At 56.1% G+C, this 16969-nt stretch overlaps 2 protein-coding genes across 7 annotated transcripts in view; both read right to left on the bottom strand.

The window, feature by feature from the left end:
- Positions 1–2054, bottom strand: part of TCF25 (transcription factor 25) — a 43043-nt gene extending 40989 nt beyond the window's left edge. For all 4 annotated transcript variants that reach the window (XM_032284780.1, XM_032284776.1, XM_032284778.1 and 1 more), the window contains exon 1: positions 1776–2054. In XM_032284780.1, coding sequence (XP_032140671.1) covers positions 1776–1967 — 192 coding nt within the window. In that variant the 5' untranslated portion in view covers positions 1968–2054. The remainder of the gene's footprint in view (positions 1–1775) is intronic.
- Positions 2055–4557: 2503 nt separating this feature from the next.
- SPIRE2 (spire type actin nucleation factor 2) overlaps positions 4558–16969 on the bottom strand; it is a 40783-nt gene continuing 28371 nt past the window's right edge. The window contains exons 6-15 of one of the 3 annotated variants that reach the window (XM_032284773.1): positions 16224–16310; positions 15829–15952; positions 14963–15132; positions 14078–14267; positions 12427–12539; positions 10152–10286; positions 9903–9970; positions 7467–7494; positions 6173–6288; positions 4558–5807 (exon numbers count right to left, since the gene is read on the bottom strand). In XM_032284773.1, the coding sequence (XP_032140664.1) occupies positions 5585–5807; positions 6173–6288; positions 7467–7494; positions 9903–9970; positions 10152–10286; positions 12427–12539; positions 14078–14267; positions 14963–15132; positions 15829–15952; positions 16224–16310 (1254 nt within the window). In that variant the 3' untranslated portion in view covers positions 4558–5584. The remainder of the gene's footprint in view (positions 5808–6172; positions 6289–7466; positions 7495–9902; positions 9971–10151; positions 10287–12426; positions 12540–14077; positions 14268–14962; positions 15133–15828; positions 15953–16223; positions 16311–16969) is intronic. The other 2 variants (XM_032284774.1, XM_032284775.1) reach the window with 2 other exon arrangements.

Raw genomic sequence — 16969 nt, 5'->3', positions numbered from 1 at the left:
GGCTCCAGTATCTTTCAGCATGTAGAAATTAAGGAAGTGAAAGAACAAATGCAAACTGAGAAAATACGTTAAAGAGAATCGATAGTGAGCTTTCATGAACATAATAAAGACTTTTTACACTCTCTATAAAAAAGCAAAGGATATAAATGGGTTGTAAAAGGCCAACAAGTACACAGCTAGGTGCTGAATTTCACTAACAAAGAACTGTAAAATAAAATAATGTGATACAATTTTTTGACAAATTACATTGACAATAATTAAAAAGACTTATGGGGGGGCCAGGCTCCGTGGCTCATGCCTGTAATCCCAACACTTTGGGAGGCAAAGGCAGGCAGATCACAAGGTCAGGAGACCATCCTGGCCAACATGGTGAAACCCTGTCTTTACTAAAAGTACAAAAATTAGCCGGGCGTGGTGGTGCACAGCTGTAATCCCAACTACTCAGGAGGCTGACGCAGGATAATCGCTGGAACCCGGGTGGCGGAGGTTGCAGTGAGCCGAGATCGCATCCCTGCACTCCAGCCTGGCAACAGAGCAAGACTTCATCTCAAAAAAAAAGACTTACGGGGCTGAGCACAGTGGCTCGCCTGTAATGCCAACACTTTGAGAAACCAAGGTGAGAGGAATGTTTGAGCCCAGGAGTTCAAGGTTGCAGTGAGCTAGGACTGTGCCAGCACTCCAGCCTGGGCAATAGCAAGATTCCATCTCAAAAAAAAAAAAAAAAAACAAAAAAACTTTCAGTAACTGCTGTGATTCTAGCCAATTACTGAACCTTGAGTGTGGTCTTGGGGACCCTGAAGTTGGAATTGATGTCGGAAAGGCAGTCAGCCAAGCATGGTGACTCAGGCCTGTGGTCCAGCACTTTGAGGCTGAGGTGGACAGATGTTTGAGCCCAGGAATTCTAGACCAGCCTGGGCAAGAAGGCGAAACCTCAAATCTACCAAAAAAAAAAAAAATTAGCTGGGCATGGTGACATGCACATGTAGTCCCAGCTACTCAGGAGGCTGAGGCGGGAGGACTGCAGAGCCCGCACAGGCCGCGTTACACACCAAGGCCAGGACTTAAGACAAAACATCACAGGACCACAGGGGCAAACCATTCACTGTGGACCAGAAACACGCAGCCTGAGATACAGCGAAGAGCAAGACAGGAGGCCCTGGCTGGGCAGGCTCGTGAGGATTAAAGGAGAGCGCTCAACCCCAGAAGTTCGGAGAAGACCTGCCGCACTGCAGCGCCCCACCCCTACCCCACGGCCTCACCCCCACGGTGGCCCCAGTCCCCAATGAACCCCGCCCACGCCATCGCCTCGCCCCCGCGTCCTTAGCCACGCACTTTAGTGTCAAGGCCCCACCCTCGCCACGCCGGCCCGAACCCCCGTTTAACCCCGCCCACGTCGTGGCCCCGCCCTGCGGACGTTGGCCACGCCCTCGCATCATGGCCGCGCCCCCTTCACAGCCCGGGCCCCGCTTGACCCCACTCATTCTGTCGCCCGGCTCCGACGGTATGGCCCCGCCCCATGACGATACGATCCCGCCCACCTCACTGGGGTTCGAACCCAAGGTAACTCTGCGTCCAGCTATCTTGACCTCACGCCACCGCCCACCCGCATCGGCCCGGCCCGGGCACGGCCCCGCCCTCCCCACTGCAGCCGGGACCCACGTGACCCGATCCACCCCTGGTCTCACGACCCCCGCTCCCCGACCAGACCGGACGCTCGCCACGCCCCGCGACGTCACGGCCCACCCCGCCCCCACCCCAGCCGCCGCGATCCTCACCAGCTCGAACCGGTTGTTGACTCGGACGCCCTCCTTCCCTGCCTCCCCGGGGCACCGGCCACCCAGCTCCCGCTTGGGCCCTTCCTCTTCCGCGTCATCGTCGTCACGGAGGTCGAACTGCAGGGCACCGGGCCCGAGGGGCTCCTGGCCGCGCTGTTCCCCCCTCAGCCTCCTGAGGGCCCGGCGCGACATAGGACCCAACGACCACGACGTCTGGAGAGAGGGAGAAGGAAGCGCAGAAAACTCCGCGGACCGCGCGCCTGCGCAGTCCTGGCGTCGGGGGCGCTGGCTGCGGCGCCTGCGCACTCCTGGCGCGAGAGGTGGGGGCGGGGCCTGTGGTGCGGCGCCTGCGCGTTGCGGCTCTCCGGAACTTTCCCGCCTCAGCCGCGGCGTCTGCGCGGCGGCTGGCGGGTCCCGGTCAGGTTTCGGGAGCGCTGGGTACCTGCGCGCCGCGGGCCCGGGCTTGGAGAGGTGCCCCGCGGGGATGACGGGGTTCGATGCGGGGGAAGGGGCGCGCAGCGGGCGACACTCGGCCCTGCCAGGCCCCGCCCGGCCCGCCGGGAGCCGCTGCCAGCGCCTGTCCCCGCTGCGGGCGGGAGCGTTTCGGCGGCGTCCCGGGCCTGCCGGTTGGCTCTTCCCGTGTCACCGTGGTCCAGTGACCTGGCGTCGATGGCGGCCTCTGCCCGGCCTGGAGCCGCCGCCCGCTCGCGCGGCGGGTCGGCCGGACCGTCCTGCCCGGCGGAGGCCCCGTGAGGGACGGTGGTTCCGAGCAGCTCTCGGACGCGGTGCTCGCGCGTGGGGTCCCAGCGCGCGGGAGGCGGAGCGGGCGGGTCACCCGAGGTCCGTTTCCAGACCAGCCTGGGCGCCGCGGCGCGGCCGTCTCTACCGAGACGAAGTCCCGGGGCTGAGGCTGCCGCGAGCCGGGATCGCGCCGCTCCACTCCAGCCTGGGGGACGGGGCCAGACCGTCTCAGAAAACCGGGAAACGAAGTGGGGGCGGCCGAGGCGGGGCTCGGTTCCGTGGGCGGACCCCGGCTTCCTGTGCGTGGGGCTGGGGACCCCGGGCCCGGCGGGCGCGGAGAAGGCAGGTGCCGCCGCCGCCCGCCCCACCCGCTGCGGCCCCTGGGCCCGCCCCTCCCGGCGCGGGCGAGGCTTGCTCTGTCGCCCAGGCTGCAGCGCACGGGCGCACTCGGCTCGCGGCAGCCTCCGGCTCCCAGGCTCAAGCGGCTCTCCTGCCTCAGCGTCCCAAGTAGCCGGGACTACAGGCACCTGCCGCCATGCCAGGCTAATTTTTGTACTTTTAGTACAGATGGGGTTTCACCATGTTGGCCAGGCTGGCCTCCAACTCCTGACCTCAACTGATCCACCTGCCCTGGCCTCCAAAAGTACTGCGGTTACAGGCGTGAGCCACTGTGGCTGCCCTGAGCTAGCGTTTTAACGGGGGCTTTCATTTCCAAGTGTTTCTGCATGGATTACCATCCAGTCTTCCTACGATAGGGAGTGTAAGCTCCTGTGGAACCAGGAGAACCACAGTTGTCCTTACTGAGTGCTGCACATTAGCTTTCTTACTGCTGGCTATGTGACCAGGGGAAATTCCTGACCCTCTTTGTGCCTGTTATTTTTTATTTTTTTGAGACGGAGTCTCACTCTGTCACTCAAGCTGGAGTGCAGTGGCACAATCTCGGCTCACTGCAACCTCCGCCTCCTGGGTTCAAGCAATTCTCCTGCCTCAGCCCCTGAGTAGCTGGGATTACAGGCATGTGCCACCACACCTAGCTAATTTTTGTATTTTTAGTAGAGACGGGGTTTCACCATGTTGGTCGGGCTGGTCTCGAGCTCGTGACATCGTGATCCGCCCGCCTCGGCCTCCCAAAGTGCTAGGATTATAGGCGTGAGCCACCGTGCATGGCGGTTTTCTTAGTCTTAAACAGGAATAAAAATACAGGGCCAGCAGGAGGCAGAGGTTGCTGTGAGCAGAGATCACGCCATTGCATTCCAGCCTGGGCGACAAGACCAAAACTGTCTGAAAAAAAAAAAAATGCACACACACACACAAAAAGAATCCTGTCTCAAAAAAAAACACGCACAGCCAAAGCTGGCTGATTTTATTGGAGGCTCTAACTATGTGTGTGGATTTCCTGGGCCCCAGCTGATAGGAGGTTTCTCCCACAGGCCCATTTGTTACAAGTCAGGTCCCTTCCCAACCTCCAGGCCCCATGGCTGGCATTACAGCCTAGGGTCAAAGTTTCTGGGTGAGCTATGTATTTTTGGCCAAATTATTTCACCTCATTGAGCCTCAGTTTCCTCATGTGTAAGGTGAAATGAGAGCAGAACATCACAGAGGAACGGGGCAGGGTGCTGTACCAGGCTGAGCCAGGCACAGGTGGGCAGACAGCACTGGGCACAGGGCCTGTCTAGAGCCTCAGTCACACCTCCAGCCCCTGTGATTCCTCTCTCTGGAGAATAAGAATAGGGATCTGGGAAGTGAAACTAAACTGTCCCCCAAGCAGGTGTGGCCAGGGGAGCTGATGGGATGTGGTCTGTGCTGTCTGCCTGCACCCCTGACCAAGGTGGCCAGGACCATGAAGCTGGTAGAGCCAGCCAGCGCTGCAGGGACAGAGCAGGCCTGGGACCCTCGCCGGGTGGGCATGCAACTGTGCTAAGCCAGGGAGGCCTTTCCTGGTCCTGGAGGGCAGATGGCCCCTCAAGCCGAGCTTCAGCCTTGGGAGAATATGCCCACTGCCATGCTGGGCAGACCCTCAGTGCACATCCCAGACAGAAGGTGTGAGACTTCCTTTATTAGGCCAAGGCTGGCCATGTGCACAGATTGACAGAGCTGCTCCTCCCTGGACTGGGACCTCCAGCATCTTCAGTAGCCTCTGAGCCTGAGGCGAGTGACGACAGCACCAGAATGTGGTAGGGCAAAGGGGCGGGACAGCTGGGGTGTGGACCCCAGGCAAAGGGCAGGGAGAAGCTTGGCATGGACTTTTTTTTTTTTTTTTTTTTGAGACAGAGTTTCACTCTATCACCCAGGCTGGAGTGTAGTGGTGTGATCTTGGCTCACTGCAACCTCCGCCTTCGAAGTTCAAGTGATTCTTCTGTCTCAGCTTCCCAGGTAGCTAGGACTATAGGCGTGCACCACCACGCCCAGCTAATTTTTGTATTTTTAGCAGAGGCAAGGTTTCATCATGTTGGCCAGGCTGCTCTTGAACTTCTGACCTCAGGCGCTCTTCCCTCCACGGCCTCCCAAAGTGCTGGGATTACAGGTGTGAGCCACCACGCCTGGCCAGACCTTTCAGAGGCGGGGGGTGCCTCCCAGGAGAACCCCGCTCACTCAGACACTTCCCAGGTGCTGCCCAAGTCTCCACAAAGGGAGAGCAGAGGCGAGCAGGGCACTCTGGTCCAGCTGGGAGCCGAGATACCCAACCCCCACCTAGACATCCACGGGGGAGGGGAAGCTGCTGTCCTCATTACTGGGGACAGAGAAGAGAATGGGAACATGGGATGCAGTCTGCCAGGATCTAGAACCCTCTGCTCTCTCTCCTCAATGAGAAAACCCACTCCCTGTTCCCCACTTCCTCCCCGGCAAGGAATCCTGAGAAGAAACAGCCTCCCGGAGGGAGGGTTCTGAAGTGTGCCTGAACCCAAATGAGCTCTAGGGCCAGGAAACGATGTCTATAAATATATAGGCCAGGTGTATATATTATAAATCTATCTATATATGTATATATGTACATGCACAGCTCAGCGCGTCCTAGCCTGGAACAGGGCCTGCCTGGTGCCTCCTGGAGGCCTGGCCTGCTGGTGCCGTCACTTGAAGTCAAGAGTCCTGGTGTTAGGGATGTAGAGGGACTGGGTCTGGCGGCTGCGTCGTGGCGTGGTGTTGAGGACGTCCACGCTCTTACGGCTGGAGCGCACCACGTCGGCCACAAAGCCACTGCACTCACTGCAGACGTCCTTGAGGACACAGCCGTGGGAGTAGATGTGGGGGAACGCCTCCTCCACACTCTGCCACTGTGGTCCTTGCAGAGATCTAGGGAGCAGGAGAGGGCAGTCAGGGAAAGCAGCCAGCCAGGGTGCAAGACCCCACCCCATCCCCGACTGCATCCCAGGGCTCCTCCTGGCTGCCTTTCACCCTAGGCCTCCCCTTGGCCCTCAGGCACCCATGGGGTTGTATGTAACTGACACAGCCAGCAGTGTTCCTCTCAGCACTGCTCCCTGACCACCTACTACTCAGCCTCCCAGAGACCTCCAAAATAATGTATCTCTGCCTTGGAGTTCTATTCCTTGGGGTGTCCTAGCAAATAGCGACAAAGCCAGCCCCCTCCACCCCAGCTCCCAGGTTACTGTTCATGCCCGACCACCACGGTGACATCAGCAGCAAGGCAAAGAACGCACTGGAAGACGTCTCTTCTCTGGACTGGCGTGGTTTTGGCAGCCGACACCCTCTGAGGACTCTCAAAGCCCAGTGTGTAGACAGGGATGTGTGCAAACTTCTTAGAAGGCATCTTCATCTGCAGCAGAGGGAGGAGGTATGGACCAGGCACTCCCACAGGGACATTCAGGTCACACTCAGTACTAGAGAACCCTGTGGGACCTGCGTGGCAGCCAGCACCACCTAGAGAATTTCCGCAATTGCTACGCTCTCCGATGTCTCTGTGCCATTTGTCTGAAGACCCACGCGTGACTCCTGCTGGCTGCACACACCCATTCACGTTCTCTGCTCATCTGGGCAGGGCCTTCTTAGAGGGCAAAAACTGGACTTTTTTATACCATATGGGACCTACACCATGCCCTACACATAATCAACATTTAACACGGATGCGGTGGAAGTTTTCCCATTGCCAAGTGCCTGGATATGGAGTAAGGGTTTTAAAATAGTGGTGGGAAAAGTACCCCTGAAGCAGAGTCTTGCTTCTGAACTGAGGCATGAATAGAAACTTTTTTTTTTTTTTTTTTTTAAGACAAGATCTTGCTCTGCTGCCCAGGCTGGAGTGCAGAGGCACCATAGCTCACTGTAGCCTTGAACTTCTGGGCTCAAGAGATCCTCCTACCCTAGCCTCCCAAAGTGCTGGAACTGCAGGCATGAGCCACCTTGCCTGGCTGGTGACATACTTGTACGTATGTATGTATTTATGAGACGGAGTTTCAGTATGTCACCCAGGCTGGAGTGCAGTGGTGTCATCATAGCTCTCCCGCGTTCAAGTGATTCTCGTACCTCAGCCTCCTGAGTAGCTGGGATTACAGGTGTGTTCTACCAGGAGAAGATAATTTTTTTGTATTTTTAATAGAGATGGGGGTTCACCATGTTGGCCAGGCTGATCTCAAGTGGTCTGCCAGCCCTGGCCTCCCCAAGTGCTGGGACAGCAGGTATAAGCACACAGGCTGCTGCAATAAGGAACCCCCGCCTAAAACACTCAAAAAGTTACAGAATGTCAGAAGATGAGACTTTGAGATGGGAAGTGAAGGGTCTTTTTGGCACCAGGCTACTAACATGGAATGTTTACAAACAAAAACCTGTAAGGGTTTTTAAAAACTGCACACTGTCTTGGAAAGTCTAAGAATGGATTCTGCCTGAACGGAAATGGATGAGGTGCCTGGTGAGGGCAGAATCATCCGGCAGATGGAATCAAAGACAATGGGGCCCCTCACCCACCTTGCTGAGACCCCAGAGATCCCACATACTCCTCACCTTTATGCTACAGGAAGTGCAGACAGCTCTGGAAGGGAACAGAGGAAATGCATCGTCAGCAGGGAGGAAGCCCACAAAGAAACAGCTGAGAAACAGTCGCATGCCAGCCTCCACGCATCCCGGTTCAAACCATCCTTGCCTTCTGCTTGATCCCTGGTTACTTCAGTACTTTCATTTTACCAAAATCCTGCTTTTCTTTGCACTTAGGTATCCACCCAAAATACATGTGGTCCTCAGCATTCTCTCAGGAAGGTCTGCACCTGGAGTTTTCTACTGCCAAGTGGCAGGATATAGAGTAAAGTTTAAAAATAGTGGTGGTAAAAGTCCCTCTTAAGTAGACTTTTGTTTCTGAACTGAGGTATGATGGGTGACTTCTTTTGGAATATTTAAAAACAAAATCCTACAAAGGTCTTTAAAAACTGCACAGTCTTGCAAAGACATCTAAGATGTCTTCTAAACAGACATGTAGACAGTGGCGTGTAACTGACACTACCCACCATGTAAGCCAGAGGGGCCTCAATTGAGATGCTCTATTTTAAACAATTATTCATTTTTTTAAAACTCCCGTATCTGATTTCAAAAGTAAATCCCTTCTCATAAAAATTCAAACATGAAAGAATTCACAATTTAGACACCCCATCCTCAGAAATCACCCGTGCTAGTAACAGTTTCCACTCTCCAGGCTTTTCCAAGCATATAGCAACAAAAATATTTTACAGATAAAATTAGGTGATTTTTCTTTTTCCAGGCAGGGTGTCACTCTGTCACCCAGGCAGGAGTGCAGTGACACCATCACAGCTCACTGCAGCCTCGACCTCATGGGCTCAAGTGATCCTCCCACCTCAGCCTCCCGAAGTGCCGGGATTACAGGCATGGGCTACCACCCTCAGCCTTACTTTTTTTAGTCAATCTGGGAAACTCTGCCTTTTACTCCGGTTGTTTAGATCATTTACAGTTAATGTGATGCTCATTACAGCTGTGTTTACGTCAGTCATCTTGCTGTTCGTTTTCTTTTTGACTCGTGTTCTTTCCCTTCATTTTCTACCATTTTTTGGACTAATTACTTTTTATGGTTCCTTCTTCCCTCTTGTTGGCTTATTAGCTGTAACTGTTTTAGTGGCTGCTTTAGGACTTATGGTATATATCTTTAACTTATCACAGTCCTACCTTTAAGTAATACATGACTTGGTACAGCATGTCTAATATTCTGAACCCTGTAACACTGTACTTCCAATTTTCCCCCTCCCCGGCCTTAATGCTAACTGTTGTTACCAACACTACTTAGACATGCGGCACAAAGCGCACAATACATATGCATAGGTGTGAGCCTAAAAAGGGGTTAAAAAAAAGAAAAAGAGGCAAAGGCCACAGCACACTGTAACTGATTTTTGTCTTGGTTTTTATGTGACTGACAATCTTTGGTTAGATGCCAGACAGTTTACCCTGCTGAGTACTAGTTTTTGTTTTTGCTAATGCTTATTCTTGAGCTTTGTTCTGAGAATCAGTTCAAGTACTTATGAACAGTGTGATGCTTTAAGGTCTTGCTTTTACGATTCCTCAGTCAGGCCTGGAGCAGCAGTGGCTGCGGGCTACTTACTCCACCTGAGTGAGGCCAGGCCTTCGAGTGCACTCCAGGTAGTGCCCTGTGACTCATATTTCTGGCTATGGCTGGTGGAAACAGACGCTATTCCTGGCCCTGTGCATTGTTCCTTCAGATCTTTAGAACAGGGAAAGGTAAATTTTTTCTGTGAAGAGCCAGAGAATAAACATTTTAGGTGTGGCTAAATGAGTAACAAATGGGCGTGGCTGTGTCCCAATAAAACTTTACTTACAAAACAGGCACAGGACCAGCTCTGGCCTGTGGCTATAGTTTGCCAACCTTTGCTTCAGGATAGTTGCCGGATAAAGAACTTCTAACACGTGAAGCGTTGCACTCGGGTCTATTAAACAGGGTTTTTTAGGGTGCTGGAGAGAAATTAGCTAAGTAATTTCCTTCAGACAAGGGGCCCTTCTCTGAGGCCTTCTCTTCCAGCCCTCCCCTCTAATTCTGCACTGGGGACTCCAGCTGCTGTGGTCTCCCTGGATCCTCAGCTTTACCCCCTCCAGTGGGGAGTCCAGCAGCTCTGGCTCCTGACCTAGAAGCTCTCCAGGCGGTGACCGTGATACCCACAGGGCCGCCTGGTCTTTCCTTCTTGTTGCCTGATTGTTTTGTATTCTGTTTGTTCCTGGCCGTGGAAGTTGAACTGGGAGTTGCTTAGCTCTTTTAATTTAAATAAAATTTCAACATAATTCCTCATCGATGCTAACCGTATCACATGGAACATGCTAGAACATTCCTGGAATCACAGGAAGTTCTGTGGGCAGCACTGCCCCAAAGGCTTCTCACCTCCTCCTTCCCTTGTGAATTGACAGCTCAGGTGTTCAGGGAAGGCTCACCTCTTACAAAAGAGACAGGTGGGCGGCCATGAGAACAGCGGGAACCTGGCCCGGCAGCAGCAGCAGATCTGTCAGGACAGACGTGGTTAGAGCCCCACTTTGTCCAAAGCGCCCTTGGGTCCGGCCCTGTCCCTGCTGCCCCTCAGGGTTCCCAATCAGATCGTGAGAAAACAGTCCTGGGATCCGGCCTGTCCATACCTGCCCCTCACCCCGCAGGCAAGAGAGCAGTCCACATCCATGCAGCCTCACCTTCCCCTTCTTCAGACTGCTGAAGAGCTCCTTGTTCTGCAGAAACTTCTCCATCTCGGCCTTCACCAGCACACGGCGCACGTCCATCACCTCCTCCACGGTCAGGGCCAGGCTCTCCACGGGGTGGCTGAACTCCTGGGGCACAGGGCAAGGGGCTGTGCGCACTCGGCCTCAGGTATGAGTCTTCTCTGCAGCAGTCTCCCCCACCTTATTCGCCTTCTGTGAGGACCCTCATGCCTTCCTGGACTCAGCCTAAACGAGCCGGACAACTTTCTAAAACACTTGGGCATCCGCCATCCAGTCCTGGGAGCCGTGTACTGTCCCCGTTTCTTTGACGAGGCCCTGCTGCTACAGGCCAGGCCTCCCATAACCAGCAGGCCCTGCCAGCCAGCCCAGCCCTCACTGCCACGCTCCACACACTCCCCTCAGCCCGTCTGTTCAAGGTGCCGCCGCCTGCAGACACGCCACGGCTGACCCAAACCAATCAGAGTCCATCTCAAATCTTCCCTCCTTGAGCAGTTCGTTTCCTCTCTTCCAGGAGGCCCAGGACCCTCCAACAGGCCATCTCACTCCTGAGGCTCACCTTGCTCTGCCCATCTGCCTGGGCACCCTCCCGTGTCCTGACCACTGATTCCTGGGGCCACATTATGCCAACTTTGCCTCCCAGTGCTTAGCACAGAACTTGATACTTGATCTCTCTAAGCCTCCGTTCTCTGTGAAATCGGGCTGTATTTCAGCTCCATTGAGATGATACACCGAAAGCCCTCAGACACAATGCCATCAGCCATGATTGCCAAGGCAGGTGGGTACCACCTACGAAGATGCCACAGAGATGGAGATGGACCATGTTTTCTGTTTTGGATTTGCAGTGGGTTATCCTGTCTAGAGCTGTGAACACATGCTGGGACCCTTGCAATCGTCCCCACTCTGACCTGAGGCACCCAGGGCTTTGGGCTTTGGCCTGATGGCACTGGTTCCCTCTGAACAATTCCCTTCAAATGTCACAGATGCTACACTAACAACATCTGTGGCCAGGAGACCTCATGTCGGGTGCAGAGAACAGCAGCCTCTCCCCAGGCGAGGATGTTAGCCCAGCGCAGATGGAAGGCCACAGGTTCTGTGGTGCTCCATACCCCCTTCAGAAAGCACTTCTGAGATCTCAGAGCTAAAGAGCCACTCATGTGACCTGCAGTCATCTTAACTGTGTCCTCTGATTCCTTGAGAAAGAAGTGGGTCTTAACTCCCTTCCTCCCCTTGAGAAAAGGAGGCTGGGCTTAGACTCACTCCCAATGAGCTGGGAAGATGGGCACTTCTGGACTTGGTCACTAACAGTGGCTTTCACTGTGCTCACTCTTGAACTGCTTGCTCTGGGGGACACCAGCTGCCATGCTGTGGGGTACCCAAGCACCCCCAGAGAGGCCTACACAGCAATGGACTCAGGCCTCCTGCTCATAGCTGGGTGAAGACCACACTTCAAGCGGCTCCTCCACCCCATCTGCACTTTAGTTGAGACTGCAGGCCCCACCGCCATCCTCACTGCAGCCTCACAGAAGACCCTGAGCCACAGCCACACTGCTAAGACATTCCCAGATTCCCAAGCCTCAGACACCCTGTGAGATAATTCATGTTTGTTATTTTAAGATGCTGTACTGCGAGGTAACTTTTGATGCAGCACTGCGTGTACGTGGAGGATAGTAAAGCATTTTAACATGTGTTCTCATCTGAGCCTCTTGATGAAACCTCCAACAATGACAGCAACCACACCGTTCCCATCCCTCCAACACCTGCAGCTGCCACCAAGGCCCACGGGCCCGCGGGCCCGTTCTCTCATTTGATTAAATCACACACCAGAGTCAGGTCCACGAGATGTGAGACCGAGGGCAGAGGGGCTGAGCAGCGCCGTGGCGGCCTCAGGCCAGAGTCAAGGTCTCCACGCAGCGAACCCCCGTCACGCTGACCTGCGGGCCCAGGGCGCGTGGGTTTGCCGTCGGCCCTAACCCCACACCCAGCCCTGTTTGCAAGGTGGCTCCGGGTCTGCAGTGCAGTTCGGCTCCAGCAGGCGGCAGCAGAGACCACTGCTGCGGCACCTCCACCGCGGGTGCCCAGACGGCGTTTAGGCCACGCCCTCTGACCACGCCCCCGGACAGGTGCTCAGACACGCCCCCCACAGACGGCCTCTGCGCTGAACACCTGGCTGGCGACCGGTTTCGGAGAGGGAAGGTGGGCCCAAAGGCCCCCCCAGGCCGCCCTGGACGACAATCGCATCCTCACTCACCAGCCACAGGTGTTTGGCATCGGGTGTCATGGAGGCCTCAGGTCTGTCCCCCGTGGAGCCCTGGTTGCCGAGTAGGGGGTGGCTGGGGTCACAGAGGTTGGCGGGATAGGTACCTGGGGGAGAGCAGAGGCCCCGTCAGCACAGCCTGGCAGGAGCCGGGGTACGGAGGGCTGTGCCAAGGGGCTGATGGAGATGTTGGGGGTTCCAGGGGGCACCAAGCAAAAGGCCAAGCGGAGAAGCAGCTGCACAATAGCCACGGGGCAGTTCCAGCACGTAGGATGCCAAGGAGGGCAGATCGCTTGAGCCCAGGAGCTCTGAGCCCACTCTTGGCAACGTAGGGCGACCCCCCCCCCACCCCGCTACAGAAAAATATAAAAGCCAGGCATCATGCAGCAGGCCGAAAGTGCTGGCTACTCAAGAGGCTGAGGCAGGAGAATTGCTTTAGCACAGGAGGTCAAGGCTGCAATGAGCACTAATGGTGCCTCTGCACCCTATCCTGGGAAGCCGAGCGAGACTCTGCCTCAAACAGAAAAAAACACTGAGGAGTGTGGCTTCCACGTTGGGACCTTTGTTGGGGCCCATGCGGCACAGTGGACCCCGGAAGGGTCCCTGTGTCTGAGCTCTACAACGAGCCGGCGTGGGGAGTCCCACGGCACCAGTCAGGCGGACCGAAGGACCCTCCTCCCACAGCCCACACCACACTGCAGCTGGGGGTTGGCCTCCCTCCCTGCCACCAGCTCTAAGAGGCTGAGGCACAGCTCCAGGGTCAGGGGCCTGGGGCAAGTGCGAGGTTTTGAACTGACCTGGCCTGGACCTCTTAACACCGGGAAGGGAGCCATAACCACCTAACAGGATTGTCCCAAGACTCTGGCCTCGCAGGCAGACCAGGAAGCCTGGCCATGTCTGGTGGGATGTAGGGGGTGGGGGACAAGAACCCTGAGTGGTGAGGGCTCTCTGCAAGGTTCAGCTCCCACGATGGTAGGACCAGCCCTGCACAGCCAGCAGGAATCATTCTGTGCTCAGCAGCGTGGAAAGCAGTTGAAGGAAGCATGGCAGCACGGAGGCAGGGTCCAGGGCGTGTGTGGTGAGCCCACCCAGCTTCCTAGGGACATGCCCCTCCCTTCTCAGAGGACCGCAAGGAGCCATCATCTAGTCGGCTATGTTCCTGTAGCCCAATATGTTAATAATAATTATGTCTAGGTAACAGAATCATGGGAATTCTTTTTAAATATTAAAAAATATTTTTACGGCCAGGCACAGTAGCTTACACTTGTAATCCCAGCACTTTGGGAGGCTGAGGCAGGTGGATCATGAGGTCAGGAGTTTGAGACCAGTCTGGCCAATATGGTGAAATTCCATCTCTACTAAAAATACAAAAAATTAGCCAGGCACGGTGGCACATGCCTGTAATCCCAGCTCCTTGGGAGGCTGAGGCAGAAGAATTGCTTGAACTCGGGAGGTGGAGGTTGCAGTGAGTTCAGATCACACCAGCCCGGGCACCTGAGGTGGTGCCCTCTTGCAGACATGAGTACCCTGGGTCCCTGGGAGCTGCCTGCTCAGGAAGACGTGGGCTGAGGTGGAGGGATGGGTACCCTCAGGATGGATCGGGGTGGGAGTGAAGGGGGGTGTGGGGGTGGGAGGCAATACTTGCCCTGGTCTTGGGAGCCAGGACTCAACGCACGTGCGCTGCCCACTCGGGGCCGTGGGGGCTCCGTCCCTCCTTTGGGCTGTGTGGCCGGCTGCAGGCCAGAGGCCACCTCACTTCGCAGCTGGGCCAGGTCATGCTCTGAGAAGGAGCGGTCCCGCTTCAGCGTCACCTCCCCACACGGAGACTCTTCTTCCTGTGGACACAACAGATGCAAGCCTGCCCTGACAACACCCGCCAGTGCCTTCTGCCCGTGCCTGGACTGAGGCAAAGGACCCATGGGTGCCGCTGGGTCTGCTGCGATGTGGGGCGGTCTCCACCGACTTCCCAGCCTGCCCTTCTCTGGACAGTTCATGGCAAGCACCTTAATAACCAAGCCCTTCCCCAAGGCCTTCCGGAAAGTCCTAGAAAGGCACAGGACTGGTGGCTAGTGTCAGATGGAGGCAGAGCTCTCTGGGGTGGTCCTCAACACAGCCAGCACCAGGCCTTCCTGGGAAGAGAGGACCACTCCTTTCACAGGGCAGCCAGGGTGGGCAGGCAGCCTCCCTGGGACCAGCTTTTCACATCAACTACAGGGGCGCTCAGCTTCCTGGTCCTGAGACAACAGGGCACTTCCACTGCCAGCCCTCCATCGCTGTGGGAAGAGGCAGCCCAGGGACCCTCCCAGTCATCCTTGTCAGCAGCCCAAAGAGCAGGGTCCCCAAGCCCCACCTCCTCCTCCTGGGACGGGAAGAGGCAGCGATGCCACAACAGGACATCAATTTCAAAGGAGGGCCCTGGGCAGGGGACACCACACTGGCTGCTGCCCCCCACTTGGCTGAGCCCTTCTTGCTTCCTCAGCCCCCACCCGCCATTCCTGGTCTCCTATCAGGAAGCTCCACAGACTCTGACCTCAGACGTGTTCATCTCTTCCATCTCGGCCAAGGTGGGTGCCTTCAGCAGCACACGGGGCCTCAGGCGCTGGGCACTACCCCCAGCATCTGTGACCGACAGGTTGATGCAGGAGGTAGACTTGGAGTCTCCAGAGCAGGCGTTGAGGATGCAGGGCAGAGAGCCAAACCCTGCAGAGAAAGACTCCATCTCAAACAAATATACATATGTACATATTATTTTAATTTAATTTTTTTCTTTTCCTTTTTATTTTTTGTATAAAGACGGGGTTTCACCATGTTGGTCTGGCTGGTCTTGAACTCCCGATCTCAGGTGATCCGCCCCTGCCTTGGCCTCCAAAGTGCTTGGATTACAGGCGTGAACTACCACGCCCAGCCTAATTTAATTTTTTGAAATGGAGTCTCTCTCTGTTGCCCAGGCTGGAGTGCAGTGGCACGATCTTGGCTCACCATAACTTCTGCCTCCCAGGTTCATGCAATTCTCCTGCCTCAGCCTCCCAGGTGGCTGGGATCACGGGCATGCACCACCACACCCAGCTAATTGTTTATATTTTTGGTATAGACGGTTTCACCATGTTGGCCAGGCTGGTCTCAAACTCCTGGCCTCAAATGATCCATCCACCTCAGCCTCCTAAAGTGCTGGGATTACAGGCATGAGCCACTTCGCCCGGCCAATTTTATTTTTTTAATCCCTAAGTATTCTGAGTTTCAAAAGCCTGTGTGCCTCAAAAATTAAGATGTTCTGTCTTCCATGTGTTCAGAAGCTTTTAGGGACAATGACACTTTCCAACGTGCAACCTGACCGGGGAATGAGGGGACCCCAGCCAGGGCACAGGGTCTTTCTCCTCCCGCTGTCTCCTGGCTCACCACGGGCGGCCCAGCCCTCGCCCCGCACTGGGCGCAGCCTCCGCTCCTGCTTGATCTCCTCCAGGATCTTCTCGTGCAGGGACCTCTGCTTCTGCGGCAACGGGCGCAGCCGCCTCTCGGAGACCTGGGTGGGGAAGCACGCCATGACGTGGGCCCACTCTGGAGTCGGAAGAGCCAGCCAGGCCCACCTGGAGGGCGTGGTGCAGCTCACATGGCCCCTTCCCAGAAGGAAGGCCCCGGGCCAGCCCACAGGCAAGAGGAAGCCAGCCCGCCTCACCCGTGAAGCAGATGTGCTGGGACACCTCCCAGGTTGGCCACAGGACAGCGCCAGGCCCCAGGCTGCCCCTGAGGAGGAAGAGGCCAGAAGACCCCAGGGAGGAGGCGCAGAGGGGCACCTGCTTCAGTGGAGGCCTTGAGCGGATGAAGTCCAGGATGAGCTCATGAGCGTCCTTCTTCACCCGGGGTGGGATGTCCCCATCCACCTGCCAGGGAGGACGGCAGGCCTGAGACCCTGCAGGAGCCACTGCTAGTGCAGGGTGACAGGGAGGGGCTCACTCAGCCCAAGAAGAGCCTGGTCCTCACACCCGCCCACCCTTCCACCTTCTGCTCCCGGGGACCCAGCCGCTTCTCCCGTAAGTGCATGGTGGACCCATGCTCTGAGCGATCATGGCATCCAGGGTCTGAGGCCTCCCCACCCAGCTGCCCCAGCCTCTAGGACCTGGGCCTCATCTGGAGGTGGGGGTGGGGTGGCACGAACCTCACAGGGGTGTCAGGAACCGTGCCAGGTTGTCCTAAGGACTCCATGAGTTTTGTTAAGAAAAAATGTCCTGCAGCCTCAGTTCTCACGGCCCCTCCTACAGAGGTCATCCCTGGCACCCCAGAACCTTCCACGCTTCCTCTCCCTGCCTGGCCACTGTCCCTGATGTGATCTCCAGCTGTGTGAATTTGGGCCACATCTCCCTAATCCATATTCTATGACCCAGTACCCAGCACAGAGAGCAGGGACCCAGGGCTGCTGTCTGGGTGGAATGCCCAACAGCCAGGCTGCTCCTCTACACCCACCCCCAATTCACCATGACCTTACACACCAAGTCGCCCCTCCACACCCACCCCCAATTCACCATGACCCTACACACCAGGC

This window comes from Sapajus apella, unplaced genomic scaffold, assembly GCF_009761245.1.
Source record: "Sapajus apella isolate SASKATOON/1434 unplaced genomic scaffold, GSC_monkey_1.0 scaffold15, whole genome shotgun sequence".
NCBI classification, from domain to species: Eukaryota; Metazoa; Chordata; class Mammalia; order Primates; family Cebidae; genus Sapajus; species Sapajus apella.
This window is presented reverse-complemented; position numbering and strand designations above follow the sequence as displayed.